A 21,697-nucleotide genomic window follows, 5' to 3' on the forward strand; every position below is an offset into this window, starting at 1 on the left:
TTGCACGTATACTTCTTAATTTACCCTTATCAATAATTATAATAATTTATCTATTAATTTTTTTTCAAGAAATTATACTTATTATATTTCATTTTTTAGGATCGGGTTTTATTTTTCACCCCCAATTGGATTGATACTGTTTTAACATTTTGAGTTATATTGATAATAATCTTAATGTCAGTTTAAACGTTAACCTAATTATATGTGTTTATGTAAAAGTAAAAAAAGCATGCAAGATAATGTTATAACTGAATTAACGATTTATTATTGTAGTTATAGTTACCGCCACAACCTGTGACGGTTATAAAATGCACGCGTCCTAATCACTTAAGAAATAATATGTATTTCAATATAATTATATATTTATGCAAATCATGTTTCCTTGTTTAGTTTGGTAAGTAAACTCATGAATATTGTAACCGAGTACGTCCAAATTACATAACGACAAAAAATTAATTCTTACATTATACTGAAAACCTGCTCTAGATCTAGATCGAATAATTATTAATTATTGGAATATGATGCAATGTGGCACGTAAAAATTGATTCGGCTCATAAATTAATCAAAATTTTGTAATTTTACGAGCAATTGACTTTAATATTCATATTCATAAGTAACTTACTACTCTCCGTTCAATAATAGTTGTTCATTTTGCTGTTTTGGAATGTCCAACAACACTCATTCACTTTATGAAATCAGTGGATAATTTTAAACTTAATTCCTAATTTACCCGCGTCACTAATTATAATCATTTATCTATACTTTTTCACCTTATTATATTCAAGAGTTATATAGTAAAACAATGAATATATTTGACACGACTATATAGGCACAAATTTGGCATGACTACACTTTTGGGGTTATTTTTCATAATTAGAGGGACTGACAAGGGTGTTGATATAAATTAATTTTTTCATCTAAAATGTCATCTAAAGTTAGTTGACTAATAAAAGTCATAAATCACTTGATGGTTTTAAAAGTTACAATGTCTAATAATTTTTTCCTTTCAAATAAAAATCTACCCAATAAAATATTTATTTATATCGACTTCAATATTTTATTCACTTTCTTTCTTTCAATTTTTTGATTTTTCATTGTTATTTATTCTTCTTCTTCTTTTCAACATCCCACTAGTTTTGTTCATAAATTTCATCTTAAATGCAAATATGTCTATATTGTTTTAAGAGGAAAAAACAAGATAAATTTCAAAGTATCTTTTATTTTTAGATGATAAATTTATATTTTATTTTATGTTACTATATTACTATTTTATATTTTACATATACTTTTACAGAATTATAAAGAATTAGAAAAAAAAGATAATAATAGGAGTAATATTTCTGCAAGGTTAGAAAAAAGATAAGAAAATAACAATTAAAGATTTTAACCCTCTCAAAAAAGGTTTAATATTAATTGAAAATTTAAATATGTACATTTTAATTTTAAAAATGTAAAGTTTAATTAACTTTTTTTATAATAGATATTTAATAGTTACTATCTATAAGTAATTTTAATATTAAAAGTACATCAATAGCTAACATTTTTCGTATTTGACTCTCATAAGCATATTTTAATTTTAAAAAAATCAGTCGAACGCAAATTATTTCAAATGAATAGTCAAAATTATTTTTTTTCAAAAACATTTTTCTAAAAAGCCGTTTAAAAAGTGATTATAAAAATAAATTATTTTTAACAACAACGCCAACACATGCTCTAAGTAAGAGGTAAGTAATTTATTCCGTAAGTTGTGCTTTTTGAGTAATATCTATATTATTTTTCAAATTAATATTAGTCTGAGATGGAAATTTTACCTATATGTAATAAATTTACTACGACAATTTCATTATATAAATCAAATATATGTTTATTAATAATCCAAGCACATTTGTTTGTGTTGCGTTACTTTTGAAATAATTTAAAAAAGAAGATTATAATACTTATTAAGTTGACTCTGTCTCTGTATATATTTATTGCTGAAAAATCATAAGCCCCATTCCTTATTCGTAGTTCTGCCGGGTTGTTGACAATAAGTCAAACACGGGTAGATTAGTCTTTCTCTTATTATGTTAACTTGATTCACTTTTGTATATACATACTTTACTTGTGTTCACTAGTGAAATGTTGAAACAGACAAATAAAATACAAATTGCATTCTTCGTAGCAAACAAAATTACTATTATAAAACAGAATTATCAAAATTATAGCTATAAAGCCTTATTATATCTATTATCTTAACTATTTCTCATATTTTCTCATTAATTTATTGAATTAAAAATTATTCATTAGATCAAAATATGGTAATTGGACAATAAAAGTAACCTCGTTTGTAATTTTTATTGTTTTTTCTTCTTCTTAAGATTCCACAAAAAAAGTGGAGTTTTGAGATGGACACAAAATTAGTGACCGTAGACATTTTTGAAGTTCATGAATGAACTCAAATTTTAATTTGTTATTTTGCAGCCTCCTTTATCAATCAAATTTCCCCAATGTGGTTGATAAATTATTTGTTTAATTTTGATATAATATGTTTATACGAGTTTATATAAAAATAAAATAGCATGCATACGCGATAGTTTATACTAACAAATTTAACAACTTGTTGTGATAAATTAGTAGTAATTTGTAGAGTGATAGACACAAAATGCTAAAGCTATAAAAGGCACGTCACGACCTATTCACTTAAAGAAACAATTATATATTGCAATAAAATGTCATTATAAATTTATTGCATATCATCAACACTCTTGATCTTAATTAGTTTAGATTTAACTGCAATCAATTTCAAGAATAAAAAAATCATCAACCCTTTTTGTAATTTTTGAACTTCTCCATTCGCGAGTTTAAATGCATATTATTATATGAGATAATCTATTTTAGAATTTTTAACACAAACATACCGAGAAACTAATATTTTCCAGCTAATATATACAATGTATCTATATTATTATATAAATAATTTATATCCATGTATATATGATGTATAATTATATGTAAGAGACGTATATACATTTATACACATTGTTATACAATATTTATACATTGGCATATAATATCTATGTAATATTATCTATATTGTATAAATATTGTAGACCCATGCATATATAATGTAATACACAAAATCAAATGAAGACAAAAAGAATGATCATTGATTCAACAAATATAAGTCAACTTTGAATAGCTTACTTAGAAAGTCTCTTAATTTTGGGTTGTTTATTTCAAAAGTCACTCAACTTTATTTTTTAACTCAAAAGTCACTTTACTATTGGTGTTTCACTTAGAAACTCGTCCAACTATTTATATTTCACTTAGAAAGTGACTTAGTTAATTTAAATAAATTTTTTTTCATTAAATTTTATATAAAAAATTATTTTTAAAAAATAAATAAGATGCTTATTTTAATTATTGTTTTTTTTACTAACTTTTTATTAAAAAAATAGTAGAAGATCGTTAATACCCCCTTTCTTTTAATGATTTCTTATTAATTCCAATTTTTCTTTATTGATAATCTTTTAAAAATTAATTTCTAGTTTCACAATTACTAGAATCGAATTTATTTTATTTTTTTTGGGGGGGGGGGAGGGGAGGGTTGCATTTATTACTCTACGTTTTTTTTTTAGAAAAATTGTAATTAAATAATTGGAGCCGATAATTAAATAATTAAAATAGATATCTTATTATTTCTTTAAAAATAGTGTAAGATAAAATTTAATGAAAAAATTATTTAAATTGATTGAGTGACTTTATAAGTGAAATATAAATAATTGGGTGACTTTCTAAATTAACAACTTAAAATTGAGCGACTTTCTAAGTAACAATTCAAAGTTAAGTGACCATATAAGATATTAACTCAATTCAATTTGCTCAATTTCATTAAATTTGAATTATTTTATTTATTCCTTTTACAAATAAAATATTTCAGAAAATAATTTTGACAAGATTTCTTATCCAATTTTTATGAGGTGAAATGATTTGTGTCGAAATAGATTGAGTTAAAAAAAATGACAGAGTTGTTCCTAACTTGGATAAATTATGTCCTAATTTTGTCACCATACTGGTGAAAATATAAACATATGCACAAAACATAAAACAAAGGAAAAATAAATTATACTTCACAGTTCACATATAATTAAGAGTTTGTTTGATAATGCTGTTAAAAAAGGGAATTCGAAATTAAAAGGACAGGTATTTTATTTTGAAAAGCAAAAATGGTATATTAAAAAAGTTTTAACCAAAAGGTCTAAATTACTTCGGATGGAGTGATTTTTTGACGTCTTTCTGTTAAACGAAAAAAATTCACCGCCCTAGCAACTGTTTTCTCCAAAATAATAATTTCTTCTTTTCTTTAAAATCGCTACTATAGCAATGTTTTAATTAAAATAAATAAATCAAAAAGGCTGCTTAAGAAACAAAAAAAAAAGTCATTGCCATAACAACGATTTTGTATAACTATTTTTTTTTTAAATCGCTATGGCAGCCTTTTTATAAAAAAAATCAAAAATTTTAATGGTAATGTGTTGCTATAGTAGCAATTTTGTTTAAGAAATTAATTTTTGTCATTTACTTATTTTATCTTGAGATAAGTTATTCCGATATTACTATACCACCCAAAGGGAGGAATAACTTATCCGGTACTAATTATTAATTACGGGATGAGTTATCATGAACATATCAACCAAACAACAAATTAAGTGACAGTACAATTTAGGGTATATTTGGTAGGAAGAAAAATGTTTTCCTAGAAAATGTCTCCCGAAAAACAAGTAGATTTTTGACTTATTTTCTCATGTTTGGTTGGTGAATATAAAATATTTTCTGATAGAGATTTAGTGTTTTATTTTTGAAAGAAAATTATTTTTGAGAAATATCTTTTATTTTTTTACTATAGTAGAAAATAATTTTTAAAAACAAACTTAAATTTTTTGGGGTGGATAGGGGTGGGAGGGGGGAGGGGGATCGAGGGTGTGGGTGAAAAAAATAAAAAAATTTAAGTTTTTAAAATATTTTTTAAAAACAAACTTAAAATTTTTTGGGGAGTGTGCTGGGGTGGGGGGGCTTGTAGGGGTGGTCAGGGATATGAGTGAAAAATGAAATTTTAAAGTTGAAAACATTTTTCTTAAATTTGTGAAAAATGAGTTGATTTAGACAATATTTTCCAAAATTATTTAATCCAACCAAATATGAGAAAAATATTTTTCGAAAAATATTTTAATTCATACCAAACCACCCCAAATATAATAAGGGTATTCCTTTGTTTTCTACAAGTTTTATCCGATAGGTTGCAGATATAGAAGCACATATTCAAAAAAAAATTCTTAATTTGCTAGAAGAGATGATGATATTATTCGGAAAAATAAACCTCATATAGTACCAACATTTTACATTGCCAATAAAACTGAATCTCTAGCATTCGAAACAGAATAAAAATTTCCAAGAAATCCATCAATCTTTCAAAGTTTAACTCCTTCACAAGCATTAGTAATACAGATCACACTATTATAAGGAACTAAAGAGGATGGTTAACTGATCAATACGTTCCCTTAGCATGAAATCAGCTGAAGAATCTGCAAGAATTTAGCGAACTCATCAAGTAAATCTGAATGATCCTTGAAAAGTATAGCAATCTACACATAAATGAAAAATAATAATCAATATTCATAAATTAAAACATGAAGATCACCTAATATAAATTGTGTATCCAAATTGAAAGATGTTTTATTACCTTATGGTAGACATCATATTTGTTCTCGTGCTCCCTGTAGTACATCTTCAAAATGTTCAAAAATGATTCATACACATGGTTGTCCTGTCGGAAAAGTTCCTGCACAAAGCGATGACCCCAACAAGTAAGTTAACACTCATATTTTATCCATCCATCTGTCTGTTAAACATAATATCTTGTTAGATTATTTATGAAATTAGAAGAAAAGAAGTCTTAGAGAATAACCTTTACTTTCTCTACAAAACTGGCAGCTTCTTCAAACTTAATTCCCTGTGGACGAGCCTCATTTTCTTGTTTTATTTGATAAGTTGAAGGATCCTCAGTTTCATGTTTTACTTGATAAGTTGAAGGAGCTTCAGTTTCTTGTTTTACTTGATAAGTTGAAGGAGCCTCAGTTTTACACTTCTTCTCTTCTTCCTTTACTAACTTGGAATCATTCCACTTAGTCATTACACCTACAAGAAATCCAACTGCAAAGCAGTGCTATTCAAATTAGAATCTCTCTCTCTCTCTCTCTCTCTCTCACACACACACACACACACACATATATATATATATGTATTGTGTGTGTGATAGAATTCGTTAAAGACTTACCAGCTCGTTCATAACAATATATAAATACATTGAAACGCTCCATAAGACAAGGATGTTTTCCAAGTACTTGAGCAACCTGAAACGAGTGGTTAAATCTATGATGCTTAAACAACAAACAGATCGGCTTGTACATCATTTAAAAGATATTAGTACCACAAAATCCTGTAGAAACATTAGGCCTAGCCTATAATTTGCATGAACATCAACCAAACCATAGATAGCAGAAATTATAAGCAAAGATTACTGTCATATAGGAGCAACAAAGATAAGTTTAGATGCATGATACACGTACCAAAGAATGTAACTGCTCCCTTGTAATTATTTCTCTGCTGTAATCATGAAGACATTTCAAGAATGTCTGATAATCAACTGGACTTCCTAGTCTATCCTTTACCTCTTCACAGAATGTGAACCCTTTTGTATATGTATCTGCTAAGATCAAACAAATACTATTAAAAAGCTTACTAACCAAACTCAGCAACTCTATGCTAAAAACAGATGCATACATCAAGAACATAACAAAAATGGAGTCAAACATACTGAATGTTTAGCAACATAGTAATAGAATATTAATCATGACGAATTCTGATATATCTTGTTGGAGATTGTTTTTTTGAAATTTCAATTGTTGTCTTGTATAGTAATGTAAAGTACTTGTAACAAAATTCTAATAAAAAATTATTCAAGACTTTCTCAGGCTCATTACACCGGCAAGTATTTCAATTGCCAAGAAGTAACCAATTTTAATGGCACAACAATTTTACAACCATGAAATTTTAACTTACCAACTCGATCATAAAGATCCAGAAATTCATTGAAACCCTCCATAAGATCAAGGTATTTTCCAAGTATTTCAGCAACCTGAAATTGATAGCGTGCTTCAAATTAATGATGCTTTAACTAATACATCGACTTGTATATCATTTAAAAGACATTAGAACCACAAAATCCTATAAAACAGGATTCAATACCTCTGTTTCTCCCTTTTCTTAGCCAAAACTCATAAAAGAGCCCAACCAAACCCATATAGCAAATACTACAAACAACGATAAATGTCACTTTGGAACAAAAAGACTTGATTAATAGCATGATAGACGTACCAAACTTTGTAATTTGTTCCTTGCGATCGTTTCTGTGCTGTAAATATGGAGACATGTTAAGAATTTTAGATAATCAGCTGGACTTTGTAGTCTTTCCTTTACCCTTTCACAGAAAATGAACCCTTTGCTACACGAAGCTGACAAGATCAACAAAATCATATTAAAAAGCATACTAACCAAACTCAGCAACTCTATGCTAAAATTAAATGCATACACCAAGAACTTTATCAAAAAACGAAGTGAGATATATTGAATGATGATTTAATACATATTTACTAATAGATCAGTGTCATCACAAACCATATAACTAATAATGGAAGATTCTAATGCAACACATCAAATACAAATATTCAGCTAACCATGAACTCACATTTCAGGGCATCTTCAAACTCTCCAAAAGAATTCATTTTACCAGTATGCTGTTGCTTGCTTAGATCCTCTTTGTAGTTGGTATCTGGCAAGAACCTAGTAAACTCATCTAACAAATCTGGATGGCCATTGAAAAGTATGGCAACCTAAACATAGATATGACAAAAAGTAACAAAAAATTAAAACATAAACATCATCTATTGTATACCAATTTAAAAAAGAAATTATTACCTCTCGGTACACCTCATCGATTCCCTTCTGCTTTTTCCTATACACGTTCAAGATGTCTAGGAAGTATCTGTAGACTTGATCAGCATTTTGGAATCGTGTCTGCAGAATATGATAGACCAAATAAATTAGGACTAAAGTATTTTAAAGAAGAAAAAACAGACCTTTATTATTTAAACTTGAAATGTAACCTTTATTTTGTTCACAAAGTTGACAGCTTCTCCAAATTCAACTCTAGGCTTATCTTCTTGATTGGGAGTTATCGTATATCCCTCGGGCAAGAAAGTGTTGAATCCCATGATCAACCTAGGGTATCCTTTGAACAAATCTTTCACTCTTTCTATGACAGTAACAGTATCAATTCTGTAAAGAAAATGAAACAATTCACTGATAAAACAACAAATATGAGATGACGACACTAAGGTAAATAGTAGTAACATACCTTTGAGCCTTAAAATGTTTCATAATATCAAGGAACATTTCATACTTCACTTTGCCTTGAAACGTGTCTTTAACTTCCTTCAAATAAGACAAAGCCTCCTCTGTTCTAAGATTTGAGTTACAAGGTCTAAGAAAAGTTAGCCCGCTACCAGCAATGCGGCTGCCCAAACCATTTTCAACAACTTGTGATGAACGACGCCTACTTCATACAGCAAAAAATTCATATACATCATAATTTTATACCATTAATAGTCACTACTACCAAAAATGATATCATCTATATACTGAAAAATCAGCCCAATTTTTTTAAATTTTTTATTTTTAACCTAAATCAAAAAACTAATTATTAAACTAGAATTCAATAAATCAAAATAATTGAGAAAGTGAATAAAGCTTACGACTCTCTACGAGAATAATTGATTTGCCGCCTAAACCTCTCTTTACCACCAGATACATCTTCTCTCAATCGGGCCATGCTGCAAAAATAGTACATCAACAAAAAGTTGTCCTAGTAAATACAAATTTTATTAAGAATTTAAAAAAAAAACAATTCAACCATAAAAATTACTCAAACAAAGGGGGAAAAAATTTAAAAATGACTGAACCCTAGTATTTTTTTCTATACCTTCTCTACTTGGAGAAAAAAATGTTGTGTATGTAATAACGAGACTACACATATATATAGTACTAATTCTTGTAACGTGTGATGTTGGTCAAACTTTAAGGATAATTTAGTCTTTCTCTAATATTTTTAGTCATTAACTAAAGTTATGACTATTTATTGACTGGATTCAATTTGTTGAGTTAAAAATAATTATAAAGTAAAAGCAGTGAATCCATTTTTTATTAATTATTTATTATATTTCTTAAAATATCATGTATTTCTTTTACTTTTTTTTCATAACTATGCAACCATTTATAGTTTTAGTATTTTTATTGCACAATATCACTTATTTCTTTTTCACCAAAAATGATTAGAAAGTCAAAGTAGTGTAGTTCATATCTTATTGGTTATTAATTGTTTATTCTTAAAATATCTTGTATTTCTTTTTTTTTCACCATATCTATGCAACTCATTTGTAGTTTTACTAATTTTATTGGAAAATATTATTTATTTCTTTTTCACCAAAAATGATTAGATAATCAAAGTAGTGTAATCCATTTATTATTTATTATTTATTATTAATTGTTTTTCTTAAAATATAATGTTGTATTTCTTTTTTTCACCATATCTATGCAACTCATTTGTAGTTTTACTATTTTTATTGGAGAATATCATTTATTTCTTTTTCGCCAAAAATGATTAGATAATCAAAATAGTGTAATCTATTTATTATTTATTATTAATTGCTTTTCTTAAAATATAATGTTGTATTTCTTTTTTTCACCATGTATATGCAACTCATTTGTAGTTCTACTATTTTTATTGGAAAATATCACTTATTTCTTTTCCACCAAAAATGATTACAAAGTCAAAGTAGTGTAATCCATATATTGTTTGTTATGAGTAATTGTTTTTCTTAAAATATCACGTGTTTCTTTTTTTTCATCATATCTATGCAACTCATTTGTAGTTTTACTATTTTTATTGGAAAATATCACTTATTTCTTTTCCACCAAAAATGATTAGAAAGTCAAAGTAGTGTAATCCATATATTATTTATTATGAGTAATTGTTTTTCTTAAAATATCACGTGTTTCTTTTTTTTTCACCATATCTATGCAATTCCTTTGTAGTTTTACTATTTTTATTGGAAAATATCACTTATTTCTTTTCCACCAAAAATGATTAGATAGTCAAAGTAGTGTAATTCATATCTTATTAATGATAATTTTTTTTTAAAAAAAAATAATGATTAGTAAGATATGGATTGCACTTTTTTTAAACCAAAAAAGTCTAATCCATACCTTATTAATCATTTATTGTTTTTCTTAAAATATCAAACCATAAAAAGTCAATACTATTTTACAAAATAGTATATATATATACTATTTTGTAAAATATGAGCAAATTTTAGTTTTAGCAAACATAAAAATCATATTTGTATGATATAGTTATAATTTGTATAATTGAATTTCATTGAGCAAACTTTATGTTTGCTACAACTATTTCGGTATATCTCGATTTACTTATACATTAAAATCTTTATTTGTATATTTCGATATACAAACTAAAACATATTAATTGTATATAAGTAAAACTACTACAAATATACAACACATGTGTATACATGATGAGTATATATTTGTATATTTACAAATGGGTACTGTAATTAATTTTTATTCAAAACATAGTATATTGAATGGATCTATTTGTATATTTGTTATATAAATGAGTCCTGTAATTAATTTTTATACAACATATATGTATATTGAATGAGTCTATTTGTATATTTCGATATATAAATGAGATGACAAAAAACGTGAAACGTTTTGCTGCTGATTACAAATTAAAGAAATTATTACTATTGTATTTAATTTGAATTAATAGTTTGTTATTTCATAATTTTCTCAACATTAATTATTAATTATTTTTCTTTATTAGGTACTTTTTCTATTTCATATTAACAGAATATTTGAGAATTTTTTATTGTTCAAAGTAATTGAATCGTTGAAAATTTAAGATGAATATTTAATTTTTTTTCTATAGCCCTTTTCTTTCACTTTTGCGTTGACGTGATGTAATTGGTTGAATTTCATACAAGTACGTATAACACAAAATCTACAAAATCAGCTTTAAGAGGTGAAAATGTATAGTTCATTTTAGTTATTTTTAATTAATTAATATGTGTTTTAATTTATTAATATAATAATAAAAATTAAATTAATTTGATATAAATAATTTTTTTAAAAAAAAGTTTATATGATTTTAAATGTCCGATGCCATTCTTTTCCAAGATTCTCTCACCCAAAACATAAAAATTACTAACATTATGAACATAAACATAAGTTGATTAAATAGAAACATAGTGAATTAAAATATTTATGTACATTAGCAGATTAAATATATATTGACAAAAAAAAAATACAACATTTATGGTAAAGAACTTTTTGACTATTTTTATTTTGTTTTTTATCATTAAATTAATTTTAAATTCATATAGTAACAGAACGCTTGAATTCAAGAAATATTTTTTAAAAAATAATTTATCGCTCCATCACAATTGTAATTGCAATCTTTGATCATTTGAACATGCCTTACAGCAGTTCTTCTTTTGTTTTTTCAGTTGTGTTTGAAGCACAACTAAATTTAATACACAAAATTTATTTAAAATAAGAGAAGATGCCCAAGTACCCTTTCAACTTATGCCCGAAATCTCAGAGACACACTTATACTACTAAGGTCCTATTACCTCTTGAACTTATTGTATATGTAATTTTCTACCCCTTTTTAGCCTACGTGGCACTAGTTCAAAAAAAAAGTCAATCATCATTGGGCCCACAAAATAGTGCCACGTAAGCTAAAAAGTGGTAAAAAATTATTAATAAAATAAGTTCAGGGGTAATAGGACCTTAGTATAGTATAAGTGTGTCTCTGAAATTTCGAACATAGATTAAGGGAGTACTTGGACATTATCCCTTAAAATAATAATACTTCATATCTAGAACTCGAATTGATTGATTTAGTGAAGTGAATAGATATAATATCTTATCCTAAAGGCATCCATCTCATAGGATTATGGAGATGTTCATGGCCATTCAAAAGAAAGAGCGCCACCAAATCTCTTTCCCACTTCTCCAATGGATGCTCTCTTTGTCAATTCATCTCTCTCCCGACTCAAACTCAAATTCTCTTCTCAATTTCCTACATTCTCTCCCCTGCCCCATCACTCTTATCTCCCACTTAAAAAACTTAATTTACCACTTGTATTTGCCACGCTTCAGAACCAACACCAACAACAATCAGCAGCCGAAGAAGTAGCACAAGAAGAATTTGAAGATTACGATGCCGACGAAACGTATGGAGAAGTTAACAAAATCATTGGGAGTCGAGCAATTGAAGGTGGGAAAGGAATGGAGTATTTGATTGAGTGGAAAGATGAACATGCCCCTACCTGGGTTCCCTCTAATTTCATCGCACAAGATGTTGTCGCTGAGTATGAAACCCCTTGGTGGAACGCTGCGAAAAAGTCAGATGAATCGGCTCTTCGGGAACTTATTGAAGCCGAGGACGACAGAGATGTGGATGCTGTTGATGACGATGGACGAACGGCTTTGCTCTTTGTTTCGGGACTCGGGTCGGAGCCTTGCGTCAAGCTGCTCGCTGAAGCCGGCGCCGACGTCAATTACCGCGACAGGAGCGGCGGTTTGACGGCTCTGCATATGGCTGCAGGATATGTGAAGCCTGGAGTCGCTAAGCTGTTAATTGAGCTCGGCGCAGACCCCGAGGTGCAAGATTACAGAGGGCAGACGCCGCTGAGCTTAGCGAGGATGGTCTTGAATCAAACACCTAAAGGAAACCCAATGCAATTCGCGAGGAGATTGGGATTAGAGAATGTGATTAGGGTATTGGAGGATGCAATTTTTGAGTATGCACAAGTGGAGGAGATATTGGAGAAGAGAGGAAAAGGTGAAAATGTTGAGTATTTAGTGAAATGGAAGGATGGGGAGGATAATGAATGGGTTAAAGCATGGCTGATATCTGAGGATTTGGTGAGAGATTTTGAGGCTGGATTGGAATATGCAGAGGCAGAGTGCATCTTGGAGAAGAGAGAGGGTGACAACGGGAAAGGCGAGTACTTGGTTAAATGGACTGATATTGAGGAGGCTACTTGGGAACCAGAAGAAAATGTTGACCCCCTTCTGATAGAAGATTTTGAAAAAGGTCAACAGAAAGTAGTAAGTTGAATTCATGGTTTCTCTTTTGGCTTGTATTTTTCTTTTTCTGTGGTAATATAATGCTCTTTTGTTTTATAAACTATAGTTGTGGTAATGTATGTAATTCTGAGGTTGTCTAACAGGTTGAGGATAATTTCCTTTTAGTGATCCAAATCTGGAAAATTGAAGATCACCCTTTAGCATATCTTAATTCTTAAATGATACTAACCAATCAAATATTACGTTCTATTGGTGATTGTCCGAATCCTCTGTAAAGGTGGATGTTTTTAACAATTGAATTGATATCTTTGTTGAATGAAGTGAAAACCCTCTGAAGGGTCATGAAGAAGATTCTAGGAGATAGTTTTAAGTGAAAAGGTGGTGGTAGTTGTGAATTACTTTTGCAAAATGTGCCACTGCGGATTCATCCATGTCTGAAGCCGTAGTGGTGTTAGAATTCTGACTTCTGAGTACGCAGTCTGAAGCTGAGAGTTTTAGCAGACTTGTATTGTTGAGTTAGGTTTTGATGTCTGGCTGGCTGATAGCTTTTACCAATCTAATATTAGTACCTGAAGCTATCCCTATTTGAGGGAGTACTCCTATTCGAGGTTGTATGGATGATGTTTTCTGTTGTTTTGTATTGACATCCAATCCATGGGAGGCACTGAAATCGTGAAAATCCTGATTTTCAATCTCTCAAGATTCAGGTAATAACATTATGTGAGAATCTATTCCCCTTGATCCTAGAACTTTGTTGTCTGCTTCGTTCTCTACATTTTCCCTTCCTGTTTTTAGTGTAACTTGTTTCAATGATGACAATTGTTCTTACTTGATTAGTGTTTAGGTTGTTAATATGTTTCACTATGCTGGACTTCTAGTTTCTTCTGGCCTTCTGGGGTCTTTTAGTATTAAGGTCATAAGATTTTACCTTTAATACTGATCGAACAATTTATCTATGAAGCTCTTCTCTTACAAGATGAAACACAAAGCTCAATTAAATGTATTGCTATTTGCTAACAATACCAAAATATCTATACATTAAAATGGGACAGAGATTTCCAAGCAGCCAACAAATCTCCCAAAGAGTTGTTTGGGAAAGAAAGTAGGAAAACAAGGAGAAAGAAGAGGCTGTTTAGCTTCAAGATTATTGGGGAATATCAACCCATGTCATTTGATGATGAGATTAACTGATGAAGGTGTTGTTAGAGTTCGGTGCTCTTTGAAGGCTAACAAGAGAGTGGTAAACTCCACTGGGTCCTTTAGCTAACAAAGAAGAGTGAGTCCCTTTCTCCACAATTTTGCCTTTGTCCAATACAGCAATTGTGTCACAATTCTGTATAGTACTTAGCCTGTGTGCCACCACCACACTTGTCCGCCCAACCATCACTCTCTCAAGTGCATCTTGCACTACTTTCTCCGACTGACTGTCCAATGCACTTGTTGCCTCGTCCAATAATAGCACCGCTGGATTTTTCAATATTGCACGTGCTATAGCAATTCGCTGTTTTTGTCCTCCTGACAACTGCAGTCCCCTGTCACCACACCAAGTTTCATATCCGTCTTTTAATGCTGAGATGAAATCATGTGCATTTGCTGCCTTTGCAGCCTCAATTATTTCTGATTCGTCCACTTCTTCTGATGCTCCATAGGCTATGTTTTGCCTTATGGTTCCTGCAAATAATGTTGGTTCTTGGCTTACAAGTGCAATGTGTTTCCTCAATGATCTCAAGTGGTATGATCTTACGTCCCGGCCATCTATTTTCACTTCCCCTCTTAAGGGATCATAGAATCTTTCTATCAGACCAATTATAGTGGACTTCCCTGATCCGCTTTGTCCTACCAATGCTGTTGACTTTCCTGCTTCGATTTTTATTGAGAACCCCTTGAAAATGATCACATTGGGCCTAGCAGGGTATGCAAAATCCACATCGCACAGCTCGACATTGCCTGTTATTTTCTTGGGCTTGTAACCATCTGAGTCCTCTGGCTCGATTAAAGAATATCGATCCAACACTGCAAAGACCGACCCAACAGCATCTGCACTCTTTGCGAGATCATTAGTCATGGTTCCAGCATCTGCAATGACACGCCCAGTGCTAACCAGAATCATGAATGTCTGGAAGAGGGCTTGAGCTCCTATGAGGCCTTCTGCCATGAGTTTGCCACCATACCAGAAATCAAGAGCCCAAGTACATGTCATGAGACTGTTCGAAGTGCCAAGTCCAATTCCAGCAAACCACGACTGACGTATACTTTCTCTTAGTGGGCCTTCTTGGGCTTTCTTGAGCATTTGGAGAATCCGGGACTGGGAGGAGAAGGCTGTTACTGTTCTGAGATTGGAAACTGCTTCAGCAGCCAACTTGCTGCTTTCTTCTTGGGCCTTGATGGACTTTTTAGACATGTTTTTTAATAGCACCCTCTTGAAATAGTAGCACACTATGATGAGAGGCTGGACCGCTATCATGACCCATGCAAGTCTCCACGCGATAACTAGGCCCATGGTGCAAGCTATAGTCACTGCAGAAACCGTTTGAATGAGTAATGCCATCCTGTCCCCAACCAATGATCTCACCTGCACATTTGTATAACCAGCAACTGTTATCACTAGATCTTACCTGATTCTATAAAAAATTCTTTACGTTGTTTGTGTATGAAAGTTAAACTCTAACAGTACTAGTGGACGTACCACATTGGCATCCTTAGCTAGTCTAGAGCAAACAGCACCGGTGGAATTTTCTTCCTTGTCGTACCACCCAATTTCAAAAGTAAGCATCTTGGACAACATCCTCTCCCGGATCCTTTTAGTCAATTTCTCTCCCATGGCTGCAAAGTTATAGTGCTGAAGTACATTGACAAAAAGTGAAAAGAATGCCAACCCCAGAAAACACAGAGCATATATCTTTGTCTTCTCCTTAATCTCATCATGACTTGGTAAGAAATAGACAGATATCATTGACCCCATTGCAAAAGCATACACTGGTTGAACCCCACCAAACAATATTGCTCCTATGCATCCCAAAGTTGCCTCCTTCCATTCTGGCAAATTCATTGCCAGCAGCCTTTTGAATGAAGGTACTGGAAAGACTTGTTCTGGAGTATTGGAAATTGTTGCATTTTGATCAAATCTACAGCTTTGCGCAGCTGAGTTAGCTGAACTCGACCTGCTCACAATTGATAGCCTTCTGCTGCTTGTATTTTGTACTTCATGGTCAGAGGTGAATCCAGAATTTAAATTTGATGGAGCAAAAACTGTGTTTCTATTTGTTGGTGCAATTGAGATTTCATCACTGGGATTTTCAGTTTGTTGGAGACGGACTAAGGAAGTGTATAGTCCATCTTCATCTTCTATTAGCTCATCGTGTGAGCCAATTTCCTTGACTTGGCCACTTTGAACCACAGCAATAAGGTCAGCATTGCGAATAGTGGAAAGGCGATGGGCTATGATGATTGTAGTGCGGCCAACAGCGGCCTTGTCCAGAGCTTCCTGCACCACTCGTTCAGATTCAGAGTCGAGTGCACTGGTTGCTTCGTCGAGGAGGAGTATTCTGGGTGACTTGATTATGGCTCTTGCTATAGCTATCCTCTGCTTCTGTCCCCCAGACATTTGAACACCTCTCTCTCCCACCTGTACGCATGCACGCAGAGAGTTAGATCTAAGATTTAATTATTTATGAGTTCAAAGTTCATAAATTTTTGTTTTGATATGGTAGTATAAACTTAGTTGAGTAAAGTTCTTTTTGCACTTCATTTGAGTTTAGAGATTCTACCCTTTGATAGTATCATGAATCATAGAAACGAAAGTATTAAACTAAAAACTAATTAGTAAGTAATTTTGTGATCTCCTGAATACTGATTTTCTTAAATCGAGGATTCAATGGAAGCAATCAGGTAAGGTAGGAATAAGGTCGTGTCCACTCCACTCTTCCTAGACCCTGTTTTATGGGACTATATTGGATATGTTACTGTCTTAGATGTCCCAAATAGAAATAATGGAATTTACTTAATTGTAGCATATTAAGCAATAATTTTCAACTGATTGAGAAAAAAAAGTCCTTTAACTAAAGAGAGACAAAACGTTTGCAGCACCATTATAAAAAAAAAAAAATTGGATTAGTTTAATTTGGTCAAAACCACTTGATGACATACTCCACAGCAGAATCCACTTGTTTGACAATGATAGCTAAGAAAATTCTCTGAACTGGGACATTTCATTTATAATCAATAATAAAGCATTAGTTAAGTGCCCTTTAAAATTCTTTGAACACTAAAGAATTAATCATTTAAACTGAATAATGGGAACAAAGCTATTCATTAACAGCGACTTGTTTATAGCCAAAGTGGAAATCAGCGTGATAACATTTTTAGCTAGACAAGAATACTATTCAATCGTGCTAGCGTGTCAAATACATAATATTTCATTTTCAATCTATACGTCTAGTTAAGTCAACGAATGAGTCATTAACCTAACTGGTTTGAATTTGAGCGGTCATTTATTCCATCACCGATTTTTGCAAGGATAAGGACAAACTAAATAAAGGTAAAGTATAAAAGGGAACACACAGATACCTGGGTATCATAACTCTGAGGCAACTGACAGATGAAGTTATGAGCATTAGAAGCTTTGGCAGCCTCAATTACTTGTTCCATAGATGCATCCTCCTTCCCAAAAAGTATATTTTCTTTAATTGTAGTTGCAAAAAGTGCAGGTTCTTGACTCACTAGACCCATTTGTGACCTTAGCCACTTGAGTTGCAGCTTATCAATAGCGATCCCATCGAGAAGAATTTCACCCCCAAGTGGGTCATAAAATCTCTGAAGTAGTGCTACTACAGTAGATTTTCCTGACCCACTTCCTCCCACTAATGCCACGGTTTTACCCGTTGGGACTTTTAAGCTAAAATCGTTTAAAATTATGCTTTCAGGTCTTGATGGGTACGCGAATTCAATATGTTTGAATTCCACTTCACCCATCACGTTATCCAATGTTTGGCCCTCCAAATTATCCGAATCTATTTTCGGTACCCTTTTTATCACTTGCACTACACGTTCACCAGCTGCACTTGCTTCAGAAAAATACTTGAGATTGGACAAACCGGAACCCAATGATCTGTTCAGCCAAAAAAAAAAAATATAATAAAATAAATAAATCATGTTTTAAAAATTACTCAAAAATCTGATAAAAACATATGAAACAATACGACCATAAACTACGGAGCATATAAATAATTTAGGAATTTGTCTTATTTGGAAATAAATGAACAGTCCAAAAAAATGAATTATCACACATTTCCGAGGTTTATCCAACTTGTCCTATTTTTCTGAAGTTTGAAATAACTTCCTCAATTCAATGTGTTAGTCGACGAATTTTTTTTCAAAAATACGTTTTCAAATATAATTCGTTTTTATTAAATATTTTATTGAAAAATACATTCTCAATGTATGGTTGGAGATTGAGAAATATTTTAAGAAAAAAAAACTACTTATTTATTGAAGAAGAGATTGTTTAATTCAAATAAAATTATACCATACCACAGGAATACAATAATTCAGAAAACTTTCATAATATCGATAAAGTGTTTTATTCAAGTTTTATCTAATACACACTATCAAATATAACAAAATATATATTCTATTGAGTTAATCCCTGGAAAATCCTTCCAATTGTGAATGAAAATGAATATTGTATCCTTCCTTTTTCAATTTATTTAATTGATTTCGAAAAAAATCAATCTAAATAAGATAAATAAAATGAAATCCAACGAGTCGATACTTACAGTCCACCGATGGCGATTGCAGCGCCAACGGCAAAAACGGTGCCACCATGTTCTCCATTGTACATGACCATTCTGCTACCATAATAAGACATAAAGGACCAAATTGCAAAAACAATGCCATTACTTCCAATAGCCAATCCTTTAGCTAAACCTTGCTTTAATCCCAAATCTACTGTTCCTTGAAGTGCATTAGAATACTCTGCTAAAGTTTTATTTTCTCCAACAAATGAATAAACTGTTCTTACTGATGAAATTGCTTGTTCCACAATTATTCCAGCTTTTCCATATTCATCCCTGATTTTTCTTGCTATTCCCATTAGAGCCCTTCCATACATAAGACCCGGTATCACTAGGAAAATAATAAAAGGGAATCCCACTAGTGCCAGCTTCCATATCATCAAAAATCCTACCACATATGACCCAGTAAATGTTGCTACGTTCATCAAGAAAACTGGTACCTGTATATTCGAAATCAATAGCAACATTGTCGATAATTAATTACAGAATTAGAACGATTAGTAATATATATATATATATCGAAAAATTTAAACTAACCTTTTCACTTATGCATTCTTGAATGACAAGACTGTCACTAGAGACACTAGCAATGACATCGGCGGTACTGGCAACATGTAGATCAAAGTATCCCACATCTTGTCTTAGAACTGCTTTTAAGTATCTTATTCGTAGCCTTGACGCTTGCCTCTCTGCTGTCCTTGTCCAACAAAATCCCTCTAAAAAAGAATATCATAAATAAAGAGACCGTTATCTAACCACTCAACTAAACCAATTTGACGATAATGAAGAAATTTGAGCAAAAATATTGAATTCAGTTACAAATAAAATAAAATTAGTTGATATATCAATTTTTACGAATGAGTTTCATTTTCTCACCTTATTTTCCCTAACCCCAATAAAGTAAAAATAAATATGCCTCCGGCTCACAAGTAGAAACCATATGAATCGTTGAAAAGTAGCAAAAAGAAATTAGACAAACCTAAAAAACACGCGACCCATTGTCCACATGCCAGGTAAACCAGAGCTAAAGCATTCTACAAATCACATAAATAAAACAAAAATTTCTTGTTACCATTAGTTCCATATTTATTTCGTCACGGCTTACTGATATAAAATACAGATGAAAATTAATTAATCCTGTAAGTTATACCTCATTGATATGATGCGTGAAAGTATCGGAAGAGTCATTACCACCAAGATTGTTCATGAGTTTGCTGGTGACTATAAGCATCACAGGCATAGAAACTCCATCGCAAATCGCTCCCAAAAATCCTAAAACCATCAACAAGATATCGACGCTATCGGCATGCATGAAAACTGACTGAAAAGAACCATACCGTTTCTCTTGGATCATCGTTTTACTCTTTGAAGTACTCATGATAAATTTTTTTCTTCAAACTATCCTTTTGTTGCTATGCTGATTAAACACAAAACAAATATTGAGAAAGTTCATAACTCAATAAAACATAGCTCATATATGTGACTTATTTATAGAGGAGATGAGACCTCTGTGTCATGCGGAATGAAAGGCCTTCGCACGATTGGTGCTACTATTTTAAATTATTATTTTTCATTTTCATTTCTACTCATTTTTAAAATTACATTAAATATAACTTATTTAATCTATCTAATTAAATGTTTTGAAAGTTATTCCAAAAACACTATAAGTAGTAATAATCTTTCTTGAAAATTGTTGGTCAAAATTCATATGATTTTGACTTGAATTGTAAAGTTTATATAGTTTGACTAAAATTGTAAATATAATTTGCCTAAAATTAATTGTGGATTTTCTCATATGTATATAATGAAAAAATACATCTAAAAATATTAATCAAAATTCACCTATTTTGACTTTTAAAAGATATACAAATGAAATCAAAATTCTCCTATTTTGTCTTTTAAAAGATATACAAATGAAATGGACAGTGAATAACAGCTATATTAAGTTCGTATTTAATGGAAAATTTTCTTCCATGATTCATTTATGAATAATTATTTATCAATCACCTTTTTTTTAGTATTCTAAAATTTATGAATCTCTTAAACGACATCCAAAGATCAATCAAATATTTAGTCAATATCAAGGGTTATATTGGAATAAATTTTTTTCAAAAATAAGTAATGACGTAAATCAGCCCAGTGAAATATTGAAAAATAGAAATACTAATAAAATTAAAATATATTTAGATTGCTAATATATTAATTTTTTGTTAAAATGCAAAATAGATGTGCTGGAGAGTGTATTGCGGTTGACTTTTCGATTTTTTTCCAAGTATCGTCATTAATGACGCTCGTAGCTCGAATGATTTTTTATTTTTAGCGTCACTAATGATCTCCTTCACTCTTGTAGTATATAGCTGGAGCAGTTCATCTTTTATTTAATTAAATATAAATATAATAACTAGTGTTCGACTTAATTAAATTTATTAAAAATATCCCTTTGACATATTTAAACCCAAGTTTACGATAACTAATGAGTCCTCGTGATTACGACTTGGTATAAAATCACGTTTAATAATTTATATCAATATATATCGAAGATGAGAATATATATTCAAAACTCAGAAAAACACACACGTAAATATATAATACACATATATTGTCTGGCTGTTAGAAACTTAGCAAAGACACACGT

General features: G+C 30.9%; 3 protein-coding genes and 1 long non-coding RNA gene across 4 annotated transcripts; 1 reads left to right on the plus strand and 3 right to left on the minus strand.

Moving 5' to 3' along the window:
- Positions 1-5,340: 5,340 nt before the first annotated feature.
- On the minus strand, positions 5,341-6,800 carry LOC138341871 (uncharacterized). The gene is made up of 3 exons (XR_011214947.1): positions 6,315-6,800; positions 5,946-6,190; positions 5,341-5,819 (listed from the first exon to the last, which is right to left on the minus strand). It is a non-coding gene; the product is annotated as an uncharacterized lncRNA (long non-coding RNA).
- Positions 6,801-6,897: 97 nt separating this feature from the next.
- LOC138342194 (paired amphipathic helix protein Sin3-like 2) lies at positions 6,898-8,927 on the minus strand. Its single transcript, XM_069294414.1, has 6 exons — positions 8,851-8,927; positions 8,454-8,651; positions 8,203-8,374; positions 8,015-8,113; positions 7,785-7,929; positions 6,898-7,551 (listed from the first exon to the last, which is right to left on the minus strand). The coding sequence occupies exons 1-6, from the start codon at positions 8,925-8,927 to the stop codon at positions 7,394-7,396; spliced, it is 849 nt and encodes a 282-aa protein (XP_069150515.1). The 3' UTR covers positions 6,898-7,393.
- A 3,266-nt stretch (positions 8,928-12,193) lies between these two features.
- On the plus strand, positions 12,194-13,410 carry LOC101263960 (signal recognition particle 43 kDa protein, chloroplastic). The gene has a single exon (XM_010317966.4). It carries the CDS (start codon positions 12,194-12,196, stop codon positions 13,298-13,300), a length of 1,107 nt encoding a protein of 368 aa, XP_010316268.1. The 3' UTR covers positions 13,301-13,410.
- Positions 13,411-14,192: 782 nt separating this feature from the next.
- ABCB3 (ABC transporter B family member 3) lies at positions 14,193-20,650 on the minus strand. The gene is made up of 7 exons (XM_004232205.5): positions 20,213-20,650; positions 20,042-20,096; positions 19,600-19,778; positions 19,045-19,502; positions 17,837-18,377; positions 15,957-16,895; positions 14,193-15,842 (listed from the first exon to the last, which is right to left on the minus strand). Exons 1-7 carry the CDS (start codon positions 20,438-20,440, stop codon positions 14,454-14,456), a joined length of 3,789 nt encoding a protein of 1,262 aa, XP_004232253.1. The 5' UTR covers positions 20,441-20,650; the 3' UTR covers positions 14,193-14,453.
- Positions 20,651-21,697: the final 1,047 nt, after the last annotated feature.

Source organism: Solanum lycopersicum, chromosome 2, assembly GCF_036512215.1.
Source record: "Solanum lycopersicum chromosome 2, SLM_r2.1".
NCBI classification, from domain to species: domain Eukaryota; kingdom Viridiplantae; phylum Streptophyta; class Magnoliopsida; order Solanales; family Solanaceae; genus Solanum; species Solanum lycopersicum.